Source organism: Lepisma saccharinum, chromosome 13 (genome assembly GCF_977018435.1).
Source record: "Lepisma saccharinum chromosome 13, izLepSacc3.1, whole genome shotgun sequence".
Lineage (NCBI taxonomy): Eukaryota > Metazoa > Arthropoda > Insecta > Zygentoma > Lepismatidae > Lepisma > Lepisma saccharinum.
The window spans coordinates 26,831,694-26,855,582 of NC_139241.1; the positions used below are offsets into that span (position 1 = coordinate 26,831,694).

General features: G+C 37.8%; 1 protein-coding gene across 1 annotated transcript in view; it reads left to right on the forward strand.

The window, feature by feature from the left end:
- The window catches only part of eIF2Bdelta (eukaryotic translation initiation factor 2B subunit delta), a 156,866-nt gene that overhangs the window by 23,142 nt on the left and 109,835 nt on the right, over positions 1-23,889 (forward strand). The window contains exons 5-7 of the mRNA XM_083133977.1: positions 2,505-2,606; positions 7,699-7,823; positions 9,675-9,789. Of these exons, the coding sequence (XP_082990103.1) occupies positions 2,505-2,606; positions 7,699-7,823; positions 9,675-9,789 (342 nt within the window). The remainder of the gene's footprint in view (positions 1-2,504; positions 2,607-7,698; positions 7,824-9,674; positions 9,790-23,889) is intronic.

Consider the following 23,889-nt stretch of genomic DNA (forward strand, 5'->3'; position numbering starts at 1 on the left):
ACATGTAGTTGGAGTGACTCTTCCTCTATACAAACCAGCTACTCAACATAGTCTCCATTTAAAGGATGCATTTGCACCATCGTTGAACCCAACTCTTGAATCCTCTTTGAAAAAGTCTGATGTGCACTTTCGTATCCACTTCTTCACAGCAACTTTCACCTCATCTGTGTCATCAAATCGTTGTCCCCAAGACTGTCCATCATTATACCAAACAAGTAGAAGTCTGAGGGTGCCAGATCTGGGCTGTATGGTGGATGGGGGACCACGGACCAGCCCAATTTGCCGATCACCTGATTTGTTGCCAAAGAGAAGTGTGGCTGTTCATTGTCATAGTAAATGTGAATCGCTTTCAGATTCTTGTACGGTCTCTTCCTCCTAATGGCTTCGCCAAGCTTATGGAGTGTCTCAATATACCGCTCGCTGTTGAAGGTATGGGTGAGTTCAGGAAATCAAGGAGAAAGGACGTCTGGCCACACGAATCAACTCATCCACTCGCTGACGATTTGATTTGTGTCAGTGATCGCAGTTGATGGTCTCCCACTGCGTGGTTTGTATTCAATGCTGGTTTCCCCTTCTGTAAACTTCTTCATCCAACTGTGCACATTACTCTTGTCAATGGTGTCATCTCCGTACATATTCTGTAGCCATCTGTGGATGTTGGACAACCTGCACCCCTCTTTCATCAAGATCTTGATAACATCACATTTCTTCTGCTTGGAATCCATTATTCACCTCCAAGGAAGACAAAGATTCTGAAACACCTGCATAGAGGAAGAGTTACTCCAACTACATGTGCAATTTGAACGATCTACATCAGTTAATAAAGAGGTTATGATCACTTTTGCATTACTTTCGGTACGTTCCTCGTATCATCCAGACGATATATTTTGATATTGAAAATATATTGTCCAAGGCAATCAACTAGATGATATATTGTCACAATATTTTGGCAATATTATATCATGTTTGTTATATATCTTCACAATATTTTGGTGGTATATATCATGTAGGCAATATATCGTCATGATATTTTAGCAATATATATCATGTCGGCAATATATCATCATGATATTTTGGTGATATATATCATGGAGACAATATATCGCCGATATCATGACATGGAAAAAATGTTGTCAAAGACGATACGATACAATATTTTCTTGATGATATATTGCTATATCAAATTCCGATATCGTCCATTCCTACTAAATACGTAACAAGCCAAGCAGTGTCATGCTCACTTTTGGTCACGTGGTCACTCACTACATTTCCTCACTGACCCACTTCATATAACATCTACATCTGAATCTGCTGTTTGCTCTGTCTTGCCATGCTCATGTAGGAAATGAAATATTTTCATCATCCCTCCCAACAAGCATATTTAGAAGATGAAGAAGAAACATACATCCAGATATCCATTTGCTTAGTCAGTGTGGCCAACCAAATGTAAAATCTAATTACATTTATTAAAGAACAACCACACACAAAAGAACGTTTGGCCAAGAGCCTTCATGCATCTTCCCCTCCATCCATTCAACTTGGGCCATAAGTAAGGAATCCTGCTCCACTCTACCCCTCCCCTCCAGTCACGAGAACAATGCACATCGCACATGCTTCTGCACAGGTCTTTTTGCATGTAGTGCTACTGTAGAAGGTATGATGTCAAAATCTTACTTCCTATAAGAATCTCTCCCCGATTAATTTACCTTTTTCCTTTTTTTTTAAAGACTTTTGACAAACCTACTAATATTACAATGAATTTCAAGTATGCCATACACATCCTTATGCAGTGGTGTAAATTTATATGGGGCCAGAGTCCACCAAATAATTTGTTGCATTATTATTATTATTATTATATTTGTTATTGTGAATCATTATGGGTTACTTATTGAAATCAGTAAATAACACATTTTTTGTAAAAAAATTGTTGGTGTGCATTAATATCATGATACATGGAAGAGAGAATTTATGAAACACCCAAGTGTTTGACTCCATCCAGTGTTTTTGAAAAGTTTGCATCCCTGTGCTTATATATATATGAGAGGAAAACGAATAAAATTTCAACAATTATTGTGGAGAAATAATGACCAGCTGACATATGAGGCTTACAAGCACTGGCTACAAGTGGGACGAAAATTCCTACATTTACTATAAATTTTGACCCATTTTGAAAAGTGTTTTTATTGACAACACATTATATGCTGTCTTTTGTTATGTGTTTGTTCTATGGCAGTAGTTGATGGGGAAATTTTTAGGAAAGGAATGAACTTCTCCATTGGGGGAGGCCAAGAGTTGTAATCAAACCTGATTTTGCTTTCAAGAGTTGTAATCAAACCTGATTTTGCTTTCAAGATATGCTAAAACTGTACATGCCATGAGATATGAAACTCTGAAATCTATTAATTTAACTTACAGATTTAAGTTTTGATGTAAGTGATAAGCTGGCCTGTAGTTCAAGTGGCTCTGTTGTAGAGTGATCTACAGTTTGGTTGTCCCTTTCGCAGGAGGAGCAGCGTGCAAAGAAAGCAGGCAGCCAGCAGAAGGCAGGGGAAGCAGAAGCAGAGTCATCTCCCATAGTTAAGGGGAAGGAACAAGGGGAACCTGAAGTGAGTAAATGTTATTGCAGCACCAACTATGCAAAAAGTGTTAAAATTTTCCTTGTGGAAACCTAATTATACTTTTACAGGTCTTTTAAAGGACATGCCAGTATGACTTTTATGATTTGATTTACGGTATCTTATTTTTGCATGTATAATGGGGGAAAACAATAAACAAATATATTTCGTATATAATGCACAATATAATTCATTTTCAAGACATGACTTTCTTAGTTGTAGGTCGTAAAGATGTTGTTATGCTGATCAAAAACGAATGACATCGTACCTATTCAATGAGTCACTTGTTGCTATGTTTATGAAGAAGAGAGAATCGTCTTGCGTATACAATGAGCCACCAACTCACACCAACTCCTCCCTTTCTCTCCACTGTGTTTAGCATCCCAAAGCCTTCACTTCTGTAACCACATTGTTCATTCTGTAGTACAAGAAAGCAAGATTAAAATTATGGATTTTGAGCACTGAGGAAGTTCTATTATTTCTCACCTAGCAAATACCTCTGATGCTCATCCTGTGTAACAGGAGGTGCATGCTCGAATTCTGCCAGAATGGCGCAGTATTGCAAAACTTTCCGTCACAAAGTGAAAAATCATGGGAAACGGATATTTCATTTTCATAGTGTTTTTTTTTTCTTTTTTTTTCTTTTTAATCCAATCTGATAATTTGCATTTGCACCTGGTGATATATATATGTGTTATGAGCAGTGACATATTGAAAACATGTGTGGTTTTAATGTTGGCTGCCTGAATTTTTCTGTGCATAATATGCACTACAGTTTTTGGGGGCCAAACATTTTGGAAAAAAGTGCACATCATAGATGAGTAAATTCAGTATTTTGCTTTGCTTTTCTGCCACTTTTGGTTCATTGCAAAGGTAAGGATGATAGGTGATATGATGAAATTTGTGAAAGGGCAATCACATACACAAGCCCTACAGAAGATTATGCTGGCTCTGAGTTCAGATGTCAGAGTCTCGTTAGTCTGCCAAAAATGCAGTCCAGGGTGTACTACGTGGTAGACAGACTAATATTTTGGTAAAAGGGTTGACACTAAGCGATGTATGTGCTGCTTTGTTACTGACACCCTAAAGGGAGATTCCGTAACATTATTATTCCATTTGTAGCATCACTGCATGCTTCATTCATTTTACTAAGGTACTATTTGGTACTCATGGCTGTTCTTTTTAAAATTACAAAGATCTGTTCTATTACCTAAATATGCATTTCAACGTTATAAAGAACACTGAGGTTTCTGTTTCTTTTGAATAGACCTTGTACATCTGAAAAAGGAGCTTCATTTCAGTGATTTACCTGTAATGTAGGAAATGGAATATGTTATAATACATTTGCCTGGTATAAGTTTATTTATGCAATTAGTTTATACTGCTGAAAAAAGTTGCTGTAAGAATTCATATTACGGGAACAGAAAACACATTTCATACAGCACTGTGAATCCATTTAACCAACACAGATCTTGCAACTTATTCATATAAAAGTTAATGATTTTTGCTATTCTAATTTAGGACCACTTGGTAGATGTCTTTGTAGGCATAACAACATTCTTAGAAAGCACTTGACAGTTTTCTGAATGAAACTACATATTTTAGAGAAAGAGTACACCTTGTTGACATTGATTGTGATATTACACAATTGGTCTTATCAGTTGCAGAAGATCTGAAACCATGCAGAGCAAGCAGCACATGTAAAAACCCAACATTTATCTGGTGAGAGAAATCAATAATGGTAACAGTTGCATGCAGCCCTCTTTGCAGCTGTTCTCCCATCTTCTTCCATTTATCCCTTGGTAATAAGTGTGTGGAATAGAGATAATGTCTAACTTCTATGTGTTCTGTCATGTTCTGTGTCACGATATAGTTTTGGCAGCATACAGGGTTATTCAAAATGATTGTCGGCGTTTCAGTATATTTTTCTGAACAGGTCATGAAACATTTGGCATTTATGACACACCAATTGTTACAGACATTCTCAAAGTTTTATTTCGAAATAGGCATTGCTCTGTAGTTATGCATTTGGTGGTTAGGAGGCAGGTTTTACAAGAGTGTACATTGCAGCTCTGAGAAGGCACTTTTTGCCCTCAAATCCCATCAAAGTCAGTCAATTATCATTAACCAATCCACTTCTCTGGACGTGTTCTTTCAGTTGCGATCCTCAGGTGTTAAAGCTCGAAGCAGCATAGGCTTTATTCTTAGTCACTTTGGTTTGCCGAGTTTCGTCTGATTTCCTAGGACTCTGTTGGAAAGCTTCTCCAACATTGCTCACTTGTAATAACAATAATCCATATTGCAACAGCCCATGAGGGCTATGGCCTACCTACTGACTGCCGGCCCCACCTCCACCTGCTGGTGGGAGATCATCCAACCAGTTAAAGGGTAACGTGTGGTTAGCACAACAAACCCCCAGTCGTTGTTGTAGGTTTTCACGACCGGGTTACACTACTCATTTGTAGCTCCCCAATTTCCTCAGGATGGTGGATGGCCACCTGTCCTGTACACAGGCAAAAACTTGTGCTTCAGGTTTGCCCATCATGCAGGCATCCTGTCTCCTGAAACTGTGTGTATCGTTGAAGAATGGAATTTGTCATCGGACAACGGCAACTGACTGACTATGATGAAACTCGAGCACGAAAAACATCTTGTAAGAGCCATGATACACCATCTTGTAAATCCTGCCTCCTAGTGGGCAAATGAATAACTACAGAAAATTGCAGAGGCATGCATATTTCGTTTTTGACGAAAACACGAAATTTTAAATGACACATTGTAATGTTAATTTTTCATGTTTTTAAAAGGTGTGAGGTGCATTTTCCTACCCTGTTTTGTCACAAAATAATGCGAAATGAGCTGCAAAATGCGAAATAATCTCATAAACATGAAATTAGAGTTCATTTACCAATGCGACACTTTCTGAAGTCAGGATTAGCCTGTGAGTTATGCAATTCATGGAAAATTGATTAATTCTGCTCTAAATATGTGAGAAGCAAAAATGGACCCCTTTATACAGGAATAAACTTTATATTCTCGTAACAACAAAAATGTGCTATTAGAAGGGATGTGTTTATTTTGTGTAATAAGTGCAGTTTTTAAACAAATTTGGGATTATATTCACATTTTTAAAACCAAAATGCCATTTTATATACCTCTTTTTCACTGCTATAACACCGAAATTTTATTTTATTTTCCACTTTTGAACCCTAAATTCACTCAGATTTTGTACCGAAATTTTGCTCTTTTATTTACCAAAAATATGTGCCTCTGCCTATTATGAACAAAAACTTCGAGAGTGTCTCCATCAATTAGTGCAGTTATAAATGCCAAGTGTTTCTTGACCTGCTCAGAAATAAAATATTGAAACCCCGACAGTCATTTTTTAATAATGTGTATCGTCATTCAGTAATTCTTGTCAGGAAACCTAAAGAATTTTAATGCATTTATTTGCTTGTTTAAGAAACTTTGGCAGTGCCTGTATTACATGTATCAGCTACTTTCAATTGCTTTGCAGCAGGATGACCATGTGATAGAAGTCAATCTGTCAATGTTAAATACCTTTTATATAATCACAAAGTAATGTGTTTTTTTTAACACAGTATTGGTGCAAAATAAATGGAAACTTAGAATTTTGTGTAATATCCAGAATAATTAGATTCCATGGAAGTGTGTGGATTTTTGCAGAACTCGTGAAAGAGGACACCTTATAATACAGAGACCGATAGGCTCAACCCTAGTTTTCTTCCATCAGATTGTTGTACTGTACTCCATTGTTTTGCCAACAGAACCCATGCTGGGTGACCAGAACTTACAGGCCAGGAAGCTGCACTGCAAAATGATGCCCATTGTAACTTCCTGGGCATGATTATCTTGTAGCATCGCAATCTGAAATCGGTCACTTTTCTGCTTTTGCAAGCTGATGTGTGTAATACAGGCTTAATAAAATGTGCAATCACTCATAGTTCCAGGTTTGAGTTCCGGTATAGGTATATAAGTGTCCTTTCATAAATTCCATTCTCATTGTTGCAATTAGCCAAAAATGAAACACAAACACTAAATATGAAAAATACAAAATAAAATGCGTAAAGTATAGTGTAGAAAAATATAGTGCAATTGAAGTACAAATTTCAAGCATGTATGGTGTTTCTACAAATACAAGACATCACCGAATGTAAGGTGGACCCTCATTGTTGAGAAAAAAATACTTCCAATTTAAGGTGCACAGGTGTACTTATACCTGTAAAACTTTATCACAATACTGTTTAGTATTACATTTACTTTTTCATTAGATTGTTACAATTACCGTTGACAACACTATCATAAGAAAGTTTCATTAAGTATGTTTATCAATACTGGTATTTGGTAAAACTTAGAGGAAAAAAATTGATTACTAAAATTGGCAAATACTCCATTCTATATTGTATTAATACTGTGGTATGATGTACTCTGATCCAAGATGTTATAAGGTAAATTTAAATTTTAACCCAGTGTATAATATAGAGGGTGTCTCAAAAGTAATACCGCAAACTGATACAGGTGAAAGTACACTATAATAGAAGCAAAAAAGTCTCAGTAAGCATGGGTCTGCAAACGAGCCGTTTTCGAGATAATCACGAATATGTGATTACATGCCACCACTGACTTCATTGTCTGTAAACGTCGTCCTAGTTGGTAAATTGCTAATAATGTGTGCGACTGTACCCAAGTGCTTTACTCCTTGCACGGTCCGAGGTTTGCTCTTTGCTTACAAAACATAAGATTTCCGAGAGGTGGTGTTGTAATCAAACAGGATGGATACAATGAGTACGCATTCTAATCGTACTGTGGGAGTCACTTTTCTTACTGTATTATTAGCATTTTACCAACTAGGATGACTTTACAAACAATGAAGTCAGTGGCAGTTTGTAATCACACATTCGCAATTATCTCGAAAATGGCTCGTTTGCAGACCCATGTTTACTGAGACTTTTTTGCTTCTATTATCGTGTACTTTCACCTGTGTCAGTTTGCGCTATTACTTATGAGACATCCTGTATTGTGATTATTTGAAATTCATTTTCAATGTATTCTTGTCTTTCAGGCAGATAAGAAAAGCCCAAGGTTGAAGGCTGGTGACACTAAAACCACCAAATCTAAACGGTACAAAGTGAAACTCTTCAGCCATCTAATACATCAACAGGAACCCACTCTGGCGAAGGAAGTAATGTGAGTATTTAATGCAGAAATAGTCATTCAAGAATTGTACAAGGGCGATTCAGAAAGTAAATTGCAGCAGGTTGTTCTGAAAATAAAAGAACACACATATTTGTCATGAATTTATTAGGATTGGAATCCTTGGACCATGCAATACTTCTTGATGAAGTCACCATCATTAAGACACCTGTCAGACTGGGACAGAAGTTTTTGTAGGCATTTGTCACAGAACCTTGTCCATCTGTAGCAGAGCCATTTCCATACCTCCTTTATCAGGTGTGGACCCATCTCCTAACCACACAATCACATGTTCGTCATACACACTACAAAATATGAAGAAGTTTGAAGATTAAACATTCCTAGCACACAAGTTCGGGCACAAACCACAGTAGGGTGATATTTGTTGTGTGAGTAGATAAAATGCATTATTCTCATTGTCATTTTTTAAATAGGTTACTACACAATGGCATCATATACATGCCAGCTTCCATGGTTGAGTGGTTAAAACAGTATAAAACAACACCAGAGGGTCCATGTTCGAATCCCAGCCTGGGCATAGGTGTTATTTGTGAGTGTTCCTTCATCAATTTCATCATGTGATCACTCATCCTCATCTTCACAATTAGCCAAAAGTTGCAGAAAATTAGAGTAAAATAAACCAAATCAATCAACCAATCAATTGACATAGTGTACACGCATATGGTGCTGAAGCTTCAAGTTGTCTTTGGAGCTTGATTAGTTGGAGGGCATAACAGCATGCAACGTCAAGATTCCAGATCCAGCTCAATATAAAGGACAAATTTACACTTACTTATCAATGAGTGATTTCAAATTTTCTGATTTCCTGTGTGACAGTGAAAAGGGTGGATTGGGGTTTATCTCCCCAACCCTACTCCCTGGAAAGCATAGCTCAGATTATTTTGGAGGGATTCTGAAAGATAATATATTATTCTTAAGTTAGAGACTTAACATACTGACTTAGGTTGCTAAGATATGTTGTACCTGTTTATGGAAGAACACAATTAGACTCACCAATAACAAGGTTTATTTCATAGACAGAGTCTGATATGATGTAGATTACGCACCCTATAGTGTTAGTGGGGAAAGCTGAAGGAAAGGAAAGGATCATTATTGGATACTTAGTAAGACAAGGAGGAGTTGAGCAAGGTCCGTCTTTTATCAGCCTGGCCTCAGGATGCCTCCAGCAAACACACTATGAACACACACAACAAGTGAACAAACTAGATTTTTTATACATGTGTCCTTGTTAGTCAAATTTCGGATTATCGTACTCATATTTCATCAGACTTGTTGTTGCACAGCAGGTTTGAGATCATCCCAGGAAGTTGTAGAAGGTCAGGGCTGAGCTCTCACGTATCCTCAAGGAACCTGGACAGTAATCAAATGCTCGTATAATGCAGCAAGGATGCAGAGCACATGTAGAAGTATTTATGGGCATCATGCAGTCCATAGCAACTAGGAATGCGTGTGACTCTAATAGTTAGTCACTGCCAATAATTAAAATGCATAATGTGAAACTCGCATGTTTCACTTAGTATGTTCTGTCTTATTCTCCAACAATTTCAAGTGGGACTATTTACTATTTCGTGTTAGCCATCTTGCATACATGCATTTTGCAAGTGTGTGGAAAATAAGAAATGGGGTAGTTTCATGTGGAATTAAAATTTACTGAATGCATTTTATGTATTCTGTATGTTTCTAGTCAGCATTTTTAATTAAAAAGCAATAATTGAAATTCCTTTATATCATGTATTCATCAACAATACTTTTTGAGTCTTAATGTAGAGTAATATGTCAGATATCTGATATTCATGCCATTCATCAGTCCGTATATTTTTGCAGAATGGCATCTTCCAGTACCCACCCTGCAATAGTCTGCTTGGGAGTGCAGTATGCCCAGAGAGTCATCATTGGTTCCAATGCTCGGTGTGTTGCATTGCTGAGAGCCCTGAAGCAGGTTTGTTTATTATTTTAGACTGTACAGTGTAATCAGAATACAATACAGTGGAACATCGATTTTATGTTTTTCAGGGAACCAAAGTGAGAGAATTTAAAACGTGGGAAAATTTAAAATCTGAGAAAAGTTTATAGCATTTTCCTCCACCGGGACCATGAGGATTGAATGTATAATGCAGGAAAATTAAATCCAGGGAACATAAAATGTGTGTTCCACTGTATATTGCATGCTGAATGAAAAATACAGGGTGTTCCTAAAGGCACTTTACAACTTTGATGTCATTCAGCACAACTTGCAATTGTCATAAAGAAACATACCAGGCCCCATTTGATTTACCAACGCATGAAGTTTTATTGTTCATTAGTCCACTTTGACATGCGCACATACAACATACAAGGTACATTCAATAAATAACCGGAAAAGTAGTATAAAAAATTAAAATTGTTATATGTTTGATATTTTGTGAAGGCATCTGTAAGCTATTCATAGCTGAAGCTGGCGTGCCTGCTTTGCGCATGGGATGATGGGAAGCAGTTACACAAGATGGCGGCACCCTTAACAGGAGTGCTCCAAGCTGGAGCAGCGAAGTGTCGTGAGATTTTTGTTGAGTGAAGGCGTGAATCTGATAGAAATTCATTGCCGCCTGACAGTTCAGTACGGTAACAACTATATGAGTCGATCACAAGTGTATGAGTGGGCTGAGAAGTTCAAACATTGCATAACCAGTGTTGAGGATTCTATGCATCCAGGTTGCTCTGTCATTGCAGTCACTGCCGGAAAGGTCATGGTAACTTTGTTTTGGGACCACAAGGGGTCAATTCTTGAACATTACATGCCCAGAGGTCATAATGTAAACAGTACCATCTACTCCAACCTTTTGTGTGAAAAATTGAAACCAGCCATTTTGCAGAGACGACGTGGTCTGGTGTCCACTGGTGTGCTTTTGCTCCATGGCAATGCGAATGTAATGTCACATTGTCTACCATCGAGGATCTAAAGTTTGAGTGCTTACCCCACCTTTCACATTCGCCCGATCTCACACCTTCCGATATCCACACCTTTGGCCCACTGAAAGATGCACTAAGTTGATCGAGGTTCCAGAATGACGGCGAAGTCCAGTCAGTGGTGCATGAGTGGTTACACATGCTTCCAAAATATTTTTTTCCTATTGAATCAGTGCCCTTATCAAGTGCTGACGTAGGTGCATTGAACTAGGGGGGACTTTGTTGAAACATAGTACTGTAGGTCTTTTGGTGCTTGTAATAAATATTTGTTGCAACATATTTCTGGTTATATATTGCATGAGCCTTGTATAATCAAAATTCCAACTCTGTCCATGCCCTCTAGAATATCCCTGTCAACTGTGGCAATGGCAGCTCTTATTCTGGCCTTCAAATCATCGAGATCAATGACGGGTGTGCTGTACACTGTATCTTTGATATAGCCCCACACAAAGAAATCCATGGGTGTAATGTCAGGGGATCTAGAAAGCCAGAAAATTGGACCATCTCTTTCAATCCAACGTGCTGGAAATGTCCTGCAGGATATCTCTCACATCTAAGGCCCAGTGTGGTGGTGCACCATCTTATTCAATACCTGACAAAAAAAACAAAAACCTTTAGGCATTCGTGAATCATCTAAAACAAAGTATATTCCTCTATGTCAATTACAAGCTGTGCTGTATGACATAAAAAGTTGTAAAGCACCTTTTGGGGCACAATGTATATTTTGTTGTGTACTTTGGTTTTCTGTAAAAGTATAAATCTTCGCATGTCATTTAATATTTTAGTTTTTCTTTATTTATTACAATATTCATCTCAAGTCACGTTCAATTACTCCCGATAAATTTATTTTCCCAATTAATTATATCAATAATATGTTCATTATTATTGTTATAATTGTAAAAATGTTTGTTGCTAATATGTTAAAGTAGCAGGAACCCTTATATACTGATAAATAGTAAAATAATGCTACAGTCAACATGAACCTTTCAATGCCAGGACATGGCATAAGTGTCACAGTTAGGTGAGATCACTAATGCTGGGATGTTTTTTTTTTTACTTTTGGAACATACTGTGACTCAAGTAATATTCATGGATACATGTTTTGAGTGCTGCATGAGCCTTGAGGCATCCTATTAGTAATTAGTAAAGTTCAATTTGATCCTGGCAATTTCTAGGAGAGGGGGATTTCTGCTGAAAAAAAATCATGGCTTTTACGTTAGAAATTTTTTACTCCAGAAGTGCAGCAGCAAGTGTGCAATTCTTGCCACAAGAATGGAACACACGCCAGGCAATATGCAGATACTACTTTTAATCCTCACATCCTAGTGTTGCATTCGTGGGGGCCTGATAAAGTTAAAATTTTGTAAAGAAAAATACATATTTTTTAACTTTCGTCGTCTTGTTCTACTTGATACATGAAAACTGTTTTTTTCTTTTTTTTCAACCATAGGCTGTGACTTCTGAACTCGTGACTTTTCCCCTGTGCTGTTGCTCTTTGCTCAAATATGAGGGTTGGAAAAACGTAATGGCAACACATCCCGACATGGGCATGGATGTTTGTGAGTGTTCATTCATCAATTTCATCATATCATCACTCATCCCCATGTTCAGCGAAGTAAAATAACGCAAATCAATCAATAAATCCATCAAATGCTGCACCTGACTAATATTGGTCCCAAATGACAGATTGACATGGCATCAGTCATCATATGTCTAATTATGACCCTTTGATAATTTCTTACATATTTTTCTCGCTGAAAAGTGTCATTCTGAAAAAAAATTGTAACTGCCTTCCACTAGTTATTAATTTATCTAAGTTTCTTTATGGAGTAAACTGATAATGTTAAGCATTGAAAAATATCTCAAAGAATGAGGCTTTTAATGGAAAAAAACCTAGTGTGAATATCTTTTGTATTTTTCATGATACAAATTTTCAAAGTTTAGGTTGCGGGACTTTTGAAACACGGTATTAATAACAAACTGAATTTGAAAATGCCTTTCTTTCCCTTCTGAGTATTATGGAATATAACTTGTAAAATGGGCTATGACCATTCAACCACCAATTTTGCTGATATATTTCACTTTTACACTATTAATGAGAACAAAAGATCATGTTAACAGTCACAAAAATTATGACTTTCAAAAATGTTGCATACTTTGTTTTTTCTTTATTTCAAAATTGGGGATGGGCATCACATGTCCTCAAGAGTGGTCTTTTGTTATACTTCCCTGCAAATTTGGCACACATTGTTGTTATTCCCAACCCCCAAGAATATCAGCCTATTTTCAGTGCAGATTTGCATGATTTTAGTAATGTACATGTTTTCATTCACTTTGGTCAGTGGTCGGAAGTAGCGCGCTACTTGTAGCGTCACTACTGTAGCTAGCTACAAAATTTATAGCGGTAGCTGTAGCAGCACTACATTTTTTAAATTGTAGTTGTAGCGGTAGCGAAGCTACAAAATTCCTGTAGTTGTAGCGAATTCGCTACAGCTACATTTTTTCTCAGCATTTTGAGGTAATTTTTGAATGTGGCAACGGCGTCAAAAATAAATGACAATATTGCTTACTTTTGCAAGAGACTCAAAAAGACAAAGTCCATTACATGCAAATACAGATAATCTAGATTATAAATATCTTTATATCGCAGATTATAAATATCTGCATAATTTATTTCATTAGCATCTGAATAATTCTAATATTCAGATAACTAACTGGCCTATATGAATATATTCAGGCTAATAGCCATTTATTTTAGCTGCATCGCTATTTTGGGGAGAATCATGCCACATTTGCTACACCGCCAGGAAAAAATGCCCCGTTTATGCCACCCCTGGAACAAATCCTGTGGATATCGATGGCGTAACAGACAGCAAAATATCGATAATTACTGTGTAAAACACAACTTACAGTACAAAAACGGGCGATCCATTTTCTACTAATCTGACAAAGCAAAAGTGCCAGAAATCAATGATTCAGTTCGTTAACAGCATTGATCATTGTCAGTGTATAGGATCACACTGGCAAGAAATTATTGTTACAAGAACGATAGTGTTTCTGGAATTACAATTATTTTGGTCATAATGATTGTTTGCAAATTTCAAAATTACAATATGTTTAGAACACTCGGGTTTACACATCAGTTTCCTCAATGTATTTTTATCATATTGTAAAAAGAACGTACAAGTTATTGACTTTCCTGCAGAAATGACATTTGTTTTGTTAAAATACACAGTTTTCAAATTTATGTATTTTTCCTACTTTTGCGTCCCTTTTCTGTAACTTTTTCTAATCATGGCAATCGGGATGCATTATTTATTTAGTTATTTTCTTATCTATGGCTCTTTTCTGCCACTTTTGGCTAATTTTGAGAATGGGGAAGAATGATTAGCAGAGTGGGGAATGGAGGAGCAGGAGGATCCCATGTTCCCAACTTTAGTGGAACCACAAGCAAAACAATCTCCGCAGACCCGCGACTCCTGTGCACCGTACTCCGGCGAGGAGGGGAGGGGGAGAGAGGACCATGCTTCCTTATGGCCCGTGTTGAAGGGAAGAAGGGAAAGCTGCGCGGGGACTTTTCGTCCAAGGTTTTTTTCCTTGTGGTCGATCTATAGGAGTCTTTCCTAGTGTTTGTTTTGAGTCCACTTTATGCACAAATCAGCTGATCAAGACTGATACGATCCACCATGTGCCCTCCACCGGGTATCGAACCTGGGGCCCTTTGAATACAAGGTGACAATTACAATTTCCACTGTGTCTTCGGGGAAGCATTTCCAACAGAAAAACTTACGTAAAGCATTGTTCCAACTGTTTCTCATTTATACCATTAGAAGCATCTCCCAGCTATCCTCAAGGTTCGAGCAAATATTCGCCATCCCCCACTAAATATCACATGTTTATCTTATTCCCATTTTGTGCAACATGTTCTAGTGAATTTCGATACATGTGATATTCTTCCAATTAATTTTAAAAAGAAGTCTGTCACATAAATATTTTTTCAAATGACAATAAGAACATCACGGATACGTGTAAGAAATAGTTTTTTTGAATTGATATGCCACTTACAAAGGTATTTTATTCTCAAACACTTTATTAAAAATATGTATTAACTGAAGTAACACTGCTATACAAATTATAGAATGAAGGGAATCATGGTAATAAATAACAGAATCTATTTTTCAGTAAGTAAAACTATCATACTAGGGCTTCTTTTGAATAACCATATAGTTGTTTAAGTTATTAATACAGAAGTAGCGCAAAAGTAGCGAGTAGCGAACAGGAGTAGTTTAGCGAGCTACTTTTTGGTATATGTAGTTGTAGCTGTAGCGAAGCTACATTTTAGGATGAGTAACTGTAGTTGTAGCGAAGCTACTTTTAAAATGTAGCGTTCTGATCACTGACTTTGGTCTATAGTTTGGTTCGTCCATACAGCTGAAACCATAGTTTGGTTCATCCATATTCTGCTGAAACCATAGTTTGGTTCATCCTTATTTGGCTGAAGCCATAGTTTGGTTCATCCTTATTTGGCTGAAGCCATAGTTTGGTTTATCCTTATTTGGCTGAAACCATAGTTTGGTTTATCCTTATTTGGCTGAAACCATAGTTTTTGGTTCATCCTTATTTGGCTGAAACCATAGTTTGGTTCATCCTTGTTTGGCTGAAACCATAGTTTGGTTCATCCATATTTGGCTGAAACCATAGTTTGGTTTATCCTTATTTGGCTGAAACCATAGTTTTTGGTTCATCCTTATTTGGCTGAAACCATAGTTTGGTTCATCCTTGTTTGGCTGAAACCATAGTTTGGTTCATCCATGTTTGGCTGAAACCATAGTTTGGTTTATCCTTATTTGGCTGAAACCATAGTTTTTGGTTCATCCTTATTTGGCTGAAGCCATAGTTTGGTTCATCCTTATTTGGCTGAAACCATAGTTTGGTTCATCCATATTTAGCTGAAACCATAGTTTGGTTTATCCTTATTTGGCTGAAACCATAGTTTTTGGTTCATCCTTATTTGGCTGAAACCATAGTTTGGTTCATCCTTGTTTGGCTGAAACCATAGTTTGGTTCATCCTTATTTGGCTGAAACCATAGTTTTTCATCCATATTCTGCTGAAACCATAGTTTGGTTCATCCTTATTCGGCTGAAACCATAGTTTGGTTCTTCCTTATTCGGCTGAAACCATAGTTTGGTTCTTCCTTATTCAGCTGAAGCCATAGTTTGGTTCATCGATATTCTGCTGAAACCATAGTTTGGTTCATCCTTATTCGGCTGAAACCATAGTTTGGTTCTTCCTTATTCAGCTGAAACCATAGTTTGGTTCTTCCTTATTCGGCTGAAACCATACTTTGGTTCATCCTTATTCTTTCTTTGAACAACTTGTGTTGAGACAATCTAAGGGACTGAGGGAGAGTGAGTGAGAGAAGGTGGGGGGGGGGATATTTTTCCATACAGGGGTTATTTGAAGTTCCAAATAACAGATATCATTGTTTTTGACTTCTTCTAGAATAATTTTGATTCTGTCTATTTGTGCATTAAGGTTCTCAAAAATATTAGTAATTGACTTTCTTGTGAATTGACACTTCATTAATTTGAGAGATGTCTATGAATTCTTCAAATTTCTTGTTTCACATTTTCTAGCATTCCACATTGTGATGGAGAAGTGATCTAACATTCCAGATTTTGATGTTCTTAGATGTTGTTGTCTTTGATGTTCCCTCTTGAACAGTCTCTTTCTGGAAATCCAATTGGAGGACTATGTCACATCTGCAGTGTTTTGCTGGTGAGAATGCCATCATAAGAGATTGATTTCCTTGAACAATAATTTGGTGGTTTCCATGTTTCATAGCTGGAGGGACTACTGCCTTGGTCCAGCTTTGTTGCTTTACGGAATATGAGAATTAGTCTTACCCAAACCCTAATGTGAATGGAGAATTGCACCTGTTGTTGGTCAACAGGTTCATCAGAACTAGCTGGGAGGAATGCCAAGCAGATCCACCATCTGCCACACATAGCATGTTCTGTGTGCCACAACAGGCCAGCGCATGGTTGCTATTACTACATTCTAGCTATTTTCTGCATTCTTTCTGACATCAACATTATATGCATATTCTGTGACAGGTTGTCTACCAGTCTGGAATGTCAAGTAAAAGTCAAGAAATCAACCACTAGGTCAAGAAAAAGTCAAGAAATTATGCTTGTGGTCAAGAATCTTTGCTATATTTTACGAGGGTCACTATTTATATTTTGAGCCTAACAATGAAAAAACAGGAATTTGGCATTGAAAACTGCTTTGTTGTTTTTCAAAGTATTCTCCTTTATGGTCAATACACTTTTGCATTCGTTCGAACCATTTGTCAAAGCAGTTTTTCCAATCTTCTTGAGACACCTCCATAATATGGTTTTTGAACGCATCAACGGCATCTTCCGCCGACGAAAATCGTTGTCCATGCAATTTATTCTTGACATTCGGGAACAAGAAGAAGTCATTGGGTGCCAAATCAGGACTGTATGGCGGATGACCCATCAATTCGATTTTTTGACTGTTCATAAAGTCGGTTGTTAGACGAGATGTGTGACAGCTGGCAGGCATTGTCTTGATGAAGAATGATCCGACGGTGTTTGTTTGTTTTCCGTATTTGACCAAAGACCTCTGGCAAACAAATTCTTGTGTACCATTCAGAGTTGACGGTTCTACGTTCCTCTAAAGGCACAGTTGCCACATGACCAGTTTTCCCGAAAAAACAGGCGACCATTTGTTTTGATGTGCTTCGAGCGTGAACAACTTTTGTTGGATTGGGTTCATCTTGAAACACCCATACAGTTGACTGCTGTTTACGTTCCGGCTCATATGCATATATCCATGATTCGTCACCTGTTACAATCTTATATACGGCTTTTGAAGCACCACGATTGTATTTATTGAGCATTTGTTTGCACCAATTGACGCGAGCATCTTTTTGAGTGTTTGTCAAATTGTGTGGGATCCAACGAGGACATACCTTTCTCACAGCTAAATGATCATGTAATATTTTATGTATGCTGGTGGAACTAATGCCTATGGTTGCCTCAATCTCACAGTATGTCACATGACGATCTTGCAGTATTATGTTTTGCACAGCATGAATGTTTTCTTGAACAACAACTGTTTTTGGACGACCTTCGCGAATCTCGTCGGTGAGCGAATGGCAGCCACGATTAAATTCGTTATACCAGCGTTTCACAGTGGCAAAGGATGGAGCTTCATCGCCAAATGTGGGGTAAGTTGATCGATGCACTCTTGTCTTGATAATCCACGTCGAAAATCGTAAAAAATCATCGCACGAAAATGTTCACGAGTTAATTCCATTTTATTGTTGTCGTGCAATCTCCAAGGCAATATAAACAACACAAATGAAGCTATTGTCAAAACATTTTAAGTAAGTTATGGTCAATAATGCCAGACGATTCCGTGCAAACGTCAAATCGCGCGTAACTTCAATCAGTGTTGCCAAGGCTCGAAATATAAATAGTGGCCCTCGTACAGTACAGTGAATTTACATTGTTATACACCTGTGTTTAAGACTTTTCACATTGTTTCTTAAGAAAAAATTTTGTGTGGCGTTTTGTTAAACTCTTAAGTAAAGTAATTTAGCCATTCCCCATTCAGGATGAAGTCCGAAACATTAATTTTTGCATAGCTAATAATAGAAACAAATCTAAATCTCTTGTTAAGGTACAGCTTCAATTTTCATCTTAACCAGCCTTTTCGTTGAATAAAAATATCTATTTTCTTAACTTTCAACTATAGCGCCTTGAATAACGTAGTGTGGAAAATGACCCAAGAAACTATTTCCCCGAGACGATGACAAGTAGATGGCAGTGCGATCGACCCAGGTGCTAATTTTGTTATGAAAGTAATGCGGCTTATTTAGTTTTTGGAATATATTGTGTAGATTTGTTTCTCTAGAAAGGCGGTAAGTGAATTGATGGAAACAGTTATATTTGTGGAGTAATTTGCAGTCACGAAATGGCATTAATTTGGAAAGAAAAGTAAAATAAAATTAATAAATAAATAGCATGCATAACACAAGAAGAGACATCGCAATGTGATTCCGGACGTCAGGTCTTGGACTGTGTATTAGAGTTTATTTTTTCTATGTTATTAGAATATAAATAGTATCCTGAGAGATATTTCATACCAAGGCGACAAACCACAAATGTCGCTTGAAAGCGAGCAGTCTGAAATCAATGCAGCCTTTCGAACCGTAGGGACACAAGCTCTGACTGCACCGTTTCCTCAAGGAGATTTTACACCAAAGTGACACGCGACAAATGATACGAGGATTTTACACCAAAGCGACACGGGTCCTTCGGTCCAAAGCAACTTTCACACCGAAGCGACACATGTTGCTTGGAAATGAGCCAATCAAGAGCAACATTTCACATCGTAGCGGCATGACGGGAAGCACAGGCCAGCGTTCGGTTGGTGAAATCCTCAAGCGATAAGTGTCGCGTGCTGCTTGTCGCTTTGGTGCGCAATCTCACTAAAGCAAGACACTCATTGCATCGCGTATGTGCGAACAACAAACCACGGCAACATGTTGCAAGCTATTGAGGAAATGGCCCAGTTTGAGCGACGCAGAAGCGACAAAGCGACACGTGTTGCTTATCGTGTCGCCTAGATCTGTAGTTGTAATATGCGGTTTATCGTGTCGCCTATCTGTTGTTCGCAAGCAACACTTGCTAATAGACTGAAGGCACCATGTTGCTTGGCACTTAGTTGGGAACTCCCCCTGTAGCACGTCGCTTCGGTCTCAGCACCCTTCCTTTAAGGAGCTTTCCGACCGAAGTAACAAGTAGCACGCGAATATGCCATATGAACGTGTCGTTTGCTGTTTGGACCCTCATGTGCAATGAATGCTGTTTTACAGTCTGGAAGTGTGTGTCACTAGTGTGACAGTGTGAACATCCCGTGTCGCTTGTCCCATTGGTTTGAAAGTTGCCTTACCCTCATGTCAATGGTACTAAGAAAGTTTTGTGGGGTTCCCCTTGTCGTTTCATGCAATCATCATTATCATCATCGCCGTGATTAGTTTAAAGTGGAAGAAAGGAGACAGTAAATATCAAAAATACAAATGCTTCAGTGTGTATATCTTTAAAAGAAATGATGATGATAATAATAATGAACCTAATTCATACACAAAAATTTAGTTGCCAAGGGCATTCCACGCGTATTTTTTCTCCCGTATTATTAACGAAAGTATGACGATAACAGGACGTGGTCGACTGTCTAGAATGTTCGTTAATAGCTTCGCGACCACTGTACCAAATATCATAGCAATTATCACATTCATAGAAATGCTTCATGTAAAAGAATCAGACGTTGCAGCGAAAACTCAATTTACCATTATAAGCAGTCGAACACCAAGCACCGGGCTCAACACCAGCGCCTCTAGCGGATCATTTTCAAGTGGAACCATCCAGAGAGCGCAGAAGCATGCCGTTTTCCACACTACGTTATTCTAGGTGCTGTACTTTCAACTATACCTAAGTTGGTGGCGATTAAATAAATGTTAAGGAAAAGGGAAAAAAGGGTGAAGAGAAAGGAATGAAAGGTCAATAAAAAGTCATGAAAAAAGTCAAGAATTTTGGATTTGTAATTTTGGTAGACACCTTGTTACGACATGTAGGGGATATATATTAACTAGGACAGGGGTGGTACTGATGCTGACATATTGCTATTGGAAAGAATTCTGCAGAATCGAAAAGTTGTCCATCCCATTCATTTGCAAAACCATAACTCTTTGTTACTGGGTACCTCCTTGCGCTCCCACAAGTTACATTGTGAGAACCAGAGAAGAAACATAGTGTTAGAATAGGTAAAAGTAATAGAAGCATTGTCTAGTTAGACAATGAATTTCTAATGCATGCTAGTATAGAATCAATCTCACAGTATTCAGATCATTTCAAATACATCCTGTTCTCAAATGGTCGCTCAATAATCTTTCCATACACTTAACAAATTCTTACCTTTGGAAGTTTGGAGAACGGTACTGCTTCATCTCTGTTGTTAGATAGGGCTGAAATGATGCCACACCCCTGTTTGAATGCAAATTTTCTTAAAACCTGTCATAGATTTTCAGAGAAGATTATATTTATTTTGTTTAAATGTGAAAATAATCAAAAATGAAAATGCAGTATTTGGTAACATGAAGTTCACCCTTTATTTCGATCCTGCAGTTTGATTTGTTCTTGTTGGTGTAGATCGTAGATATGCAGACATTTTGCACTTACCAAAAGTCGGAAAGTAGCATGTTGAGATAGTCGTAGTTTGCACGTAACACTGTTGTTATCCTCTTCTGCTCCACATCAAATAAAGTCGTAAGGTTTGTCCTTGCACCGAAATGTTCAATCAAGGTAGGATTTGGGGACAGAAAAGAGTTATTTGCCTGCGGATATTAAGGGTTACTTGGTACAGGTAGATGTTGATGGAAAGCCTCACAATGCCGTCAACATCTCTACCATCTGTGAGGGCCTCTTTTTTTTAGTTGGAAGAGGGGTTCAAGGCCATTTGTATCTTACAGCCTTGCGCCGGAGAACCAACTGCAATCAACTTGATATATCAATTGCAGATACATTTGATATAATTGCCAATTGCATCCATGTAAAACAAAATTCAAATTTTTAATATTACATCCCATCTTGTATCTTCATTTTGAGTCTTCAAATAAAATATTATAACCCAATAATACCACTGTAATATCACTTAACCTATCAGCCAAGTTACTTGACAGACCCAAAATGAAGAATTGTGTGCTTACAACTAAGGAACAGTGCCTACACGGTATACAGCTAGTGAATAAATGCATGCCGTGGGAATACACAAAACCTGATTCAATCATTCCTTCTGTTATGTGAGTGTGATGTATGGTGTTAGTTAGTAGATTAGAAGATTCTTGGGATTATTTGTGGCCAGGTACGTTATTCACCTTCTCATATGCACTCTAATTGTTTTGAACATCATTTGGTGTGGAAGGCAAGAGAATTTCAATATTGCATAAGTGATCCTAGAGAGAAACAAATGTCAAGATACTTTCAAATGAACATTAACATTCAAGAATGGCAAAAAGCTGTGAGGATGATCGTAACGTGAAGAAAGAGGTCAACATATGAAACTGCGAACATCGAATCTACAAACTTTCGAATACGTACCCACTAGAAATTAGGAAGTAGAAAATAAAAATTAGTTTGCAATGCTTATTCTCAATGCTAATTTTAACTAACTTGCAAACGTTAAATGTAAATGTTCTAGTACCGACACTGGAATAGAGGGGAGCAGAGGAAGACATGTGGAACAAATGCTTTGTTAAATAAAAAAGATGTTTTACTGCCATGACAAAAGTCCTTTCAAGGTGAGTCAAAACTGCCTCTTCAGATCTCACTTTAAACTGTAGGTCAACTTTCGATTAGCATGCTTGTTCATAAAATAAACAAAAATGCAAGTTTCAATTACGAAAGTAAAAATGAGAAATATCTCTATCGAGTGACATTGCTCAGTGAAAGATAGACCTTCACGAAAGGTAGCATTTGAGAGCTCACTAATTCTACTAGCCTCTCGGGTACTATCACATTGCGGAGGGGAGGGTGGTGGAACTTCCCACGAGGGCGCCATGCAAACAGGAAGGGTTTACTACTCGAACAACACCCTCTCCTCTCTCATTTGGATTGGGAATTTGAGAGCCCATGGATTCAGGGACTTGAAGTTGTATGGCCCACAAATGATTGGCCAAATTTGGTTAACTTTTATGGACTTATGTTTTTCGGAAGTATTCCTGTAGTTTTACTTTCTATCCGAATCACACAAATTTTCTCACATGCCTGAGTATCAAATTCAAGAACTTCTGTATCAAACACTTTATCTTTAACCTCTAACCACTATTTAACATATAGTGCTTAAAACTAACCATATTACTTAATTCTAGAATATGAATATATGAAAAACCTTACATTACAGCTAATCATATTGGTTCAGAAAATGACACACCTTAATAGTGTGTAGATACCTGTAGAATACACTACCAACTGAGTGGGAGAGAGATTTGTATTCATCAAGTCGAAATGCCTAATAAACATGCTATTAATATAAACATGTCTAATCTCTGAGTGGCCGCGGTGGCTCAGTCGGTAACGCGTCTGACTACCATGCTCAAGGTCCCGGGTTCGATCCCCGGCCGGTTCAAATCCGGGAACTTTTCTAACGGTGGAAGCAGCCCCGGCGCCTACCCAGCGTCGAATAACATGGGTACCTGGGGGAAACCCTGGGGGGTAAAGGCGGTCAGGGGCGTGATGCTGATCACATCACCCCCACTCACGACCGGATCAAGAAAGTGTGGGGCGTTATCCCCACACCCCCTATACGCCTACATGGCGTGGTGCTATGCACAGGGGAACACTTTACCTTTACCTTTTTTATGTCTAATCTCTGAATTTGCCTGAAAAGCTGTATGAAAAGACTACAAGGTTCATTCAGGATGACCAGCCAGGGTGTTCAAACCTATGAAGTCCTCAGCACAAAATAATAATTGAGAGTAGTAATTTATTTCCATTATTTAACCTATTTTTACATGCGACACCAGTTACATAAAAACAAGTAATTTACAACAGCACATTTTGTCCACAATGATGTAAAATGAAATCAAGTGTGCAACTTAGATTCGTGGTTGGGGCACAAGTGGTTCGGATCTAACTTTAAACTGTAAGATCTGTCCTGATTAGCATAATTTTGCATAAAATGAAACAGGAACCCAAATGGGCACAAAAAAAGCTCAAAACTAAAAATCTTTGTAACTGGAAAATAAAAAAAAATCATCATGAAACTTAGCTTTGTAAGTTAGTTTGTAGTTAAACCCTTGCAAACCACCTTGTACAGTCACAGATACTTTTAGGTTGTAACAACACCATTGATTTTCAGTGAAATCATTACAAGCTAGAAGTGTCCGTGACTGTACATCAAGATTGCACAGGGTGTCTACCAGTCAGGAAAGTCATGGAAGTCTCACACAAGAAAGGTAAAGAAATCAACAGGGAGGTCAAGAAGTCTTAAAAAAGTCAAGAAAT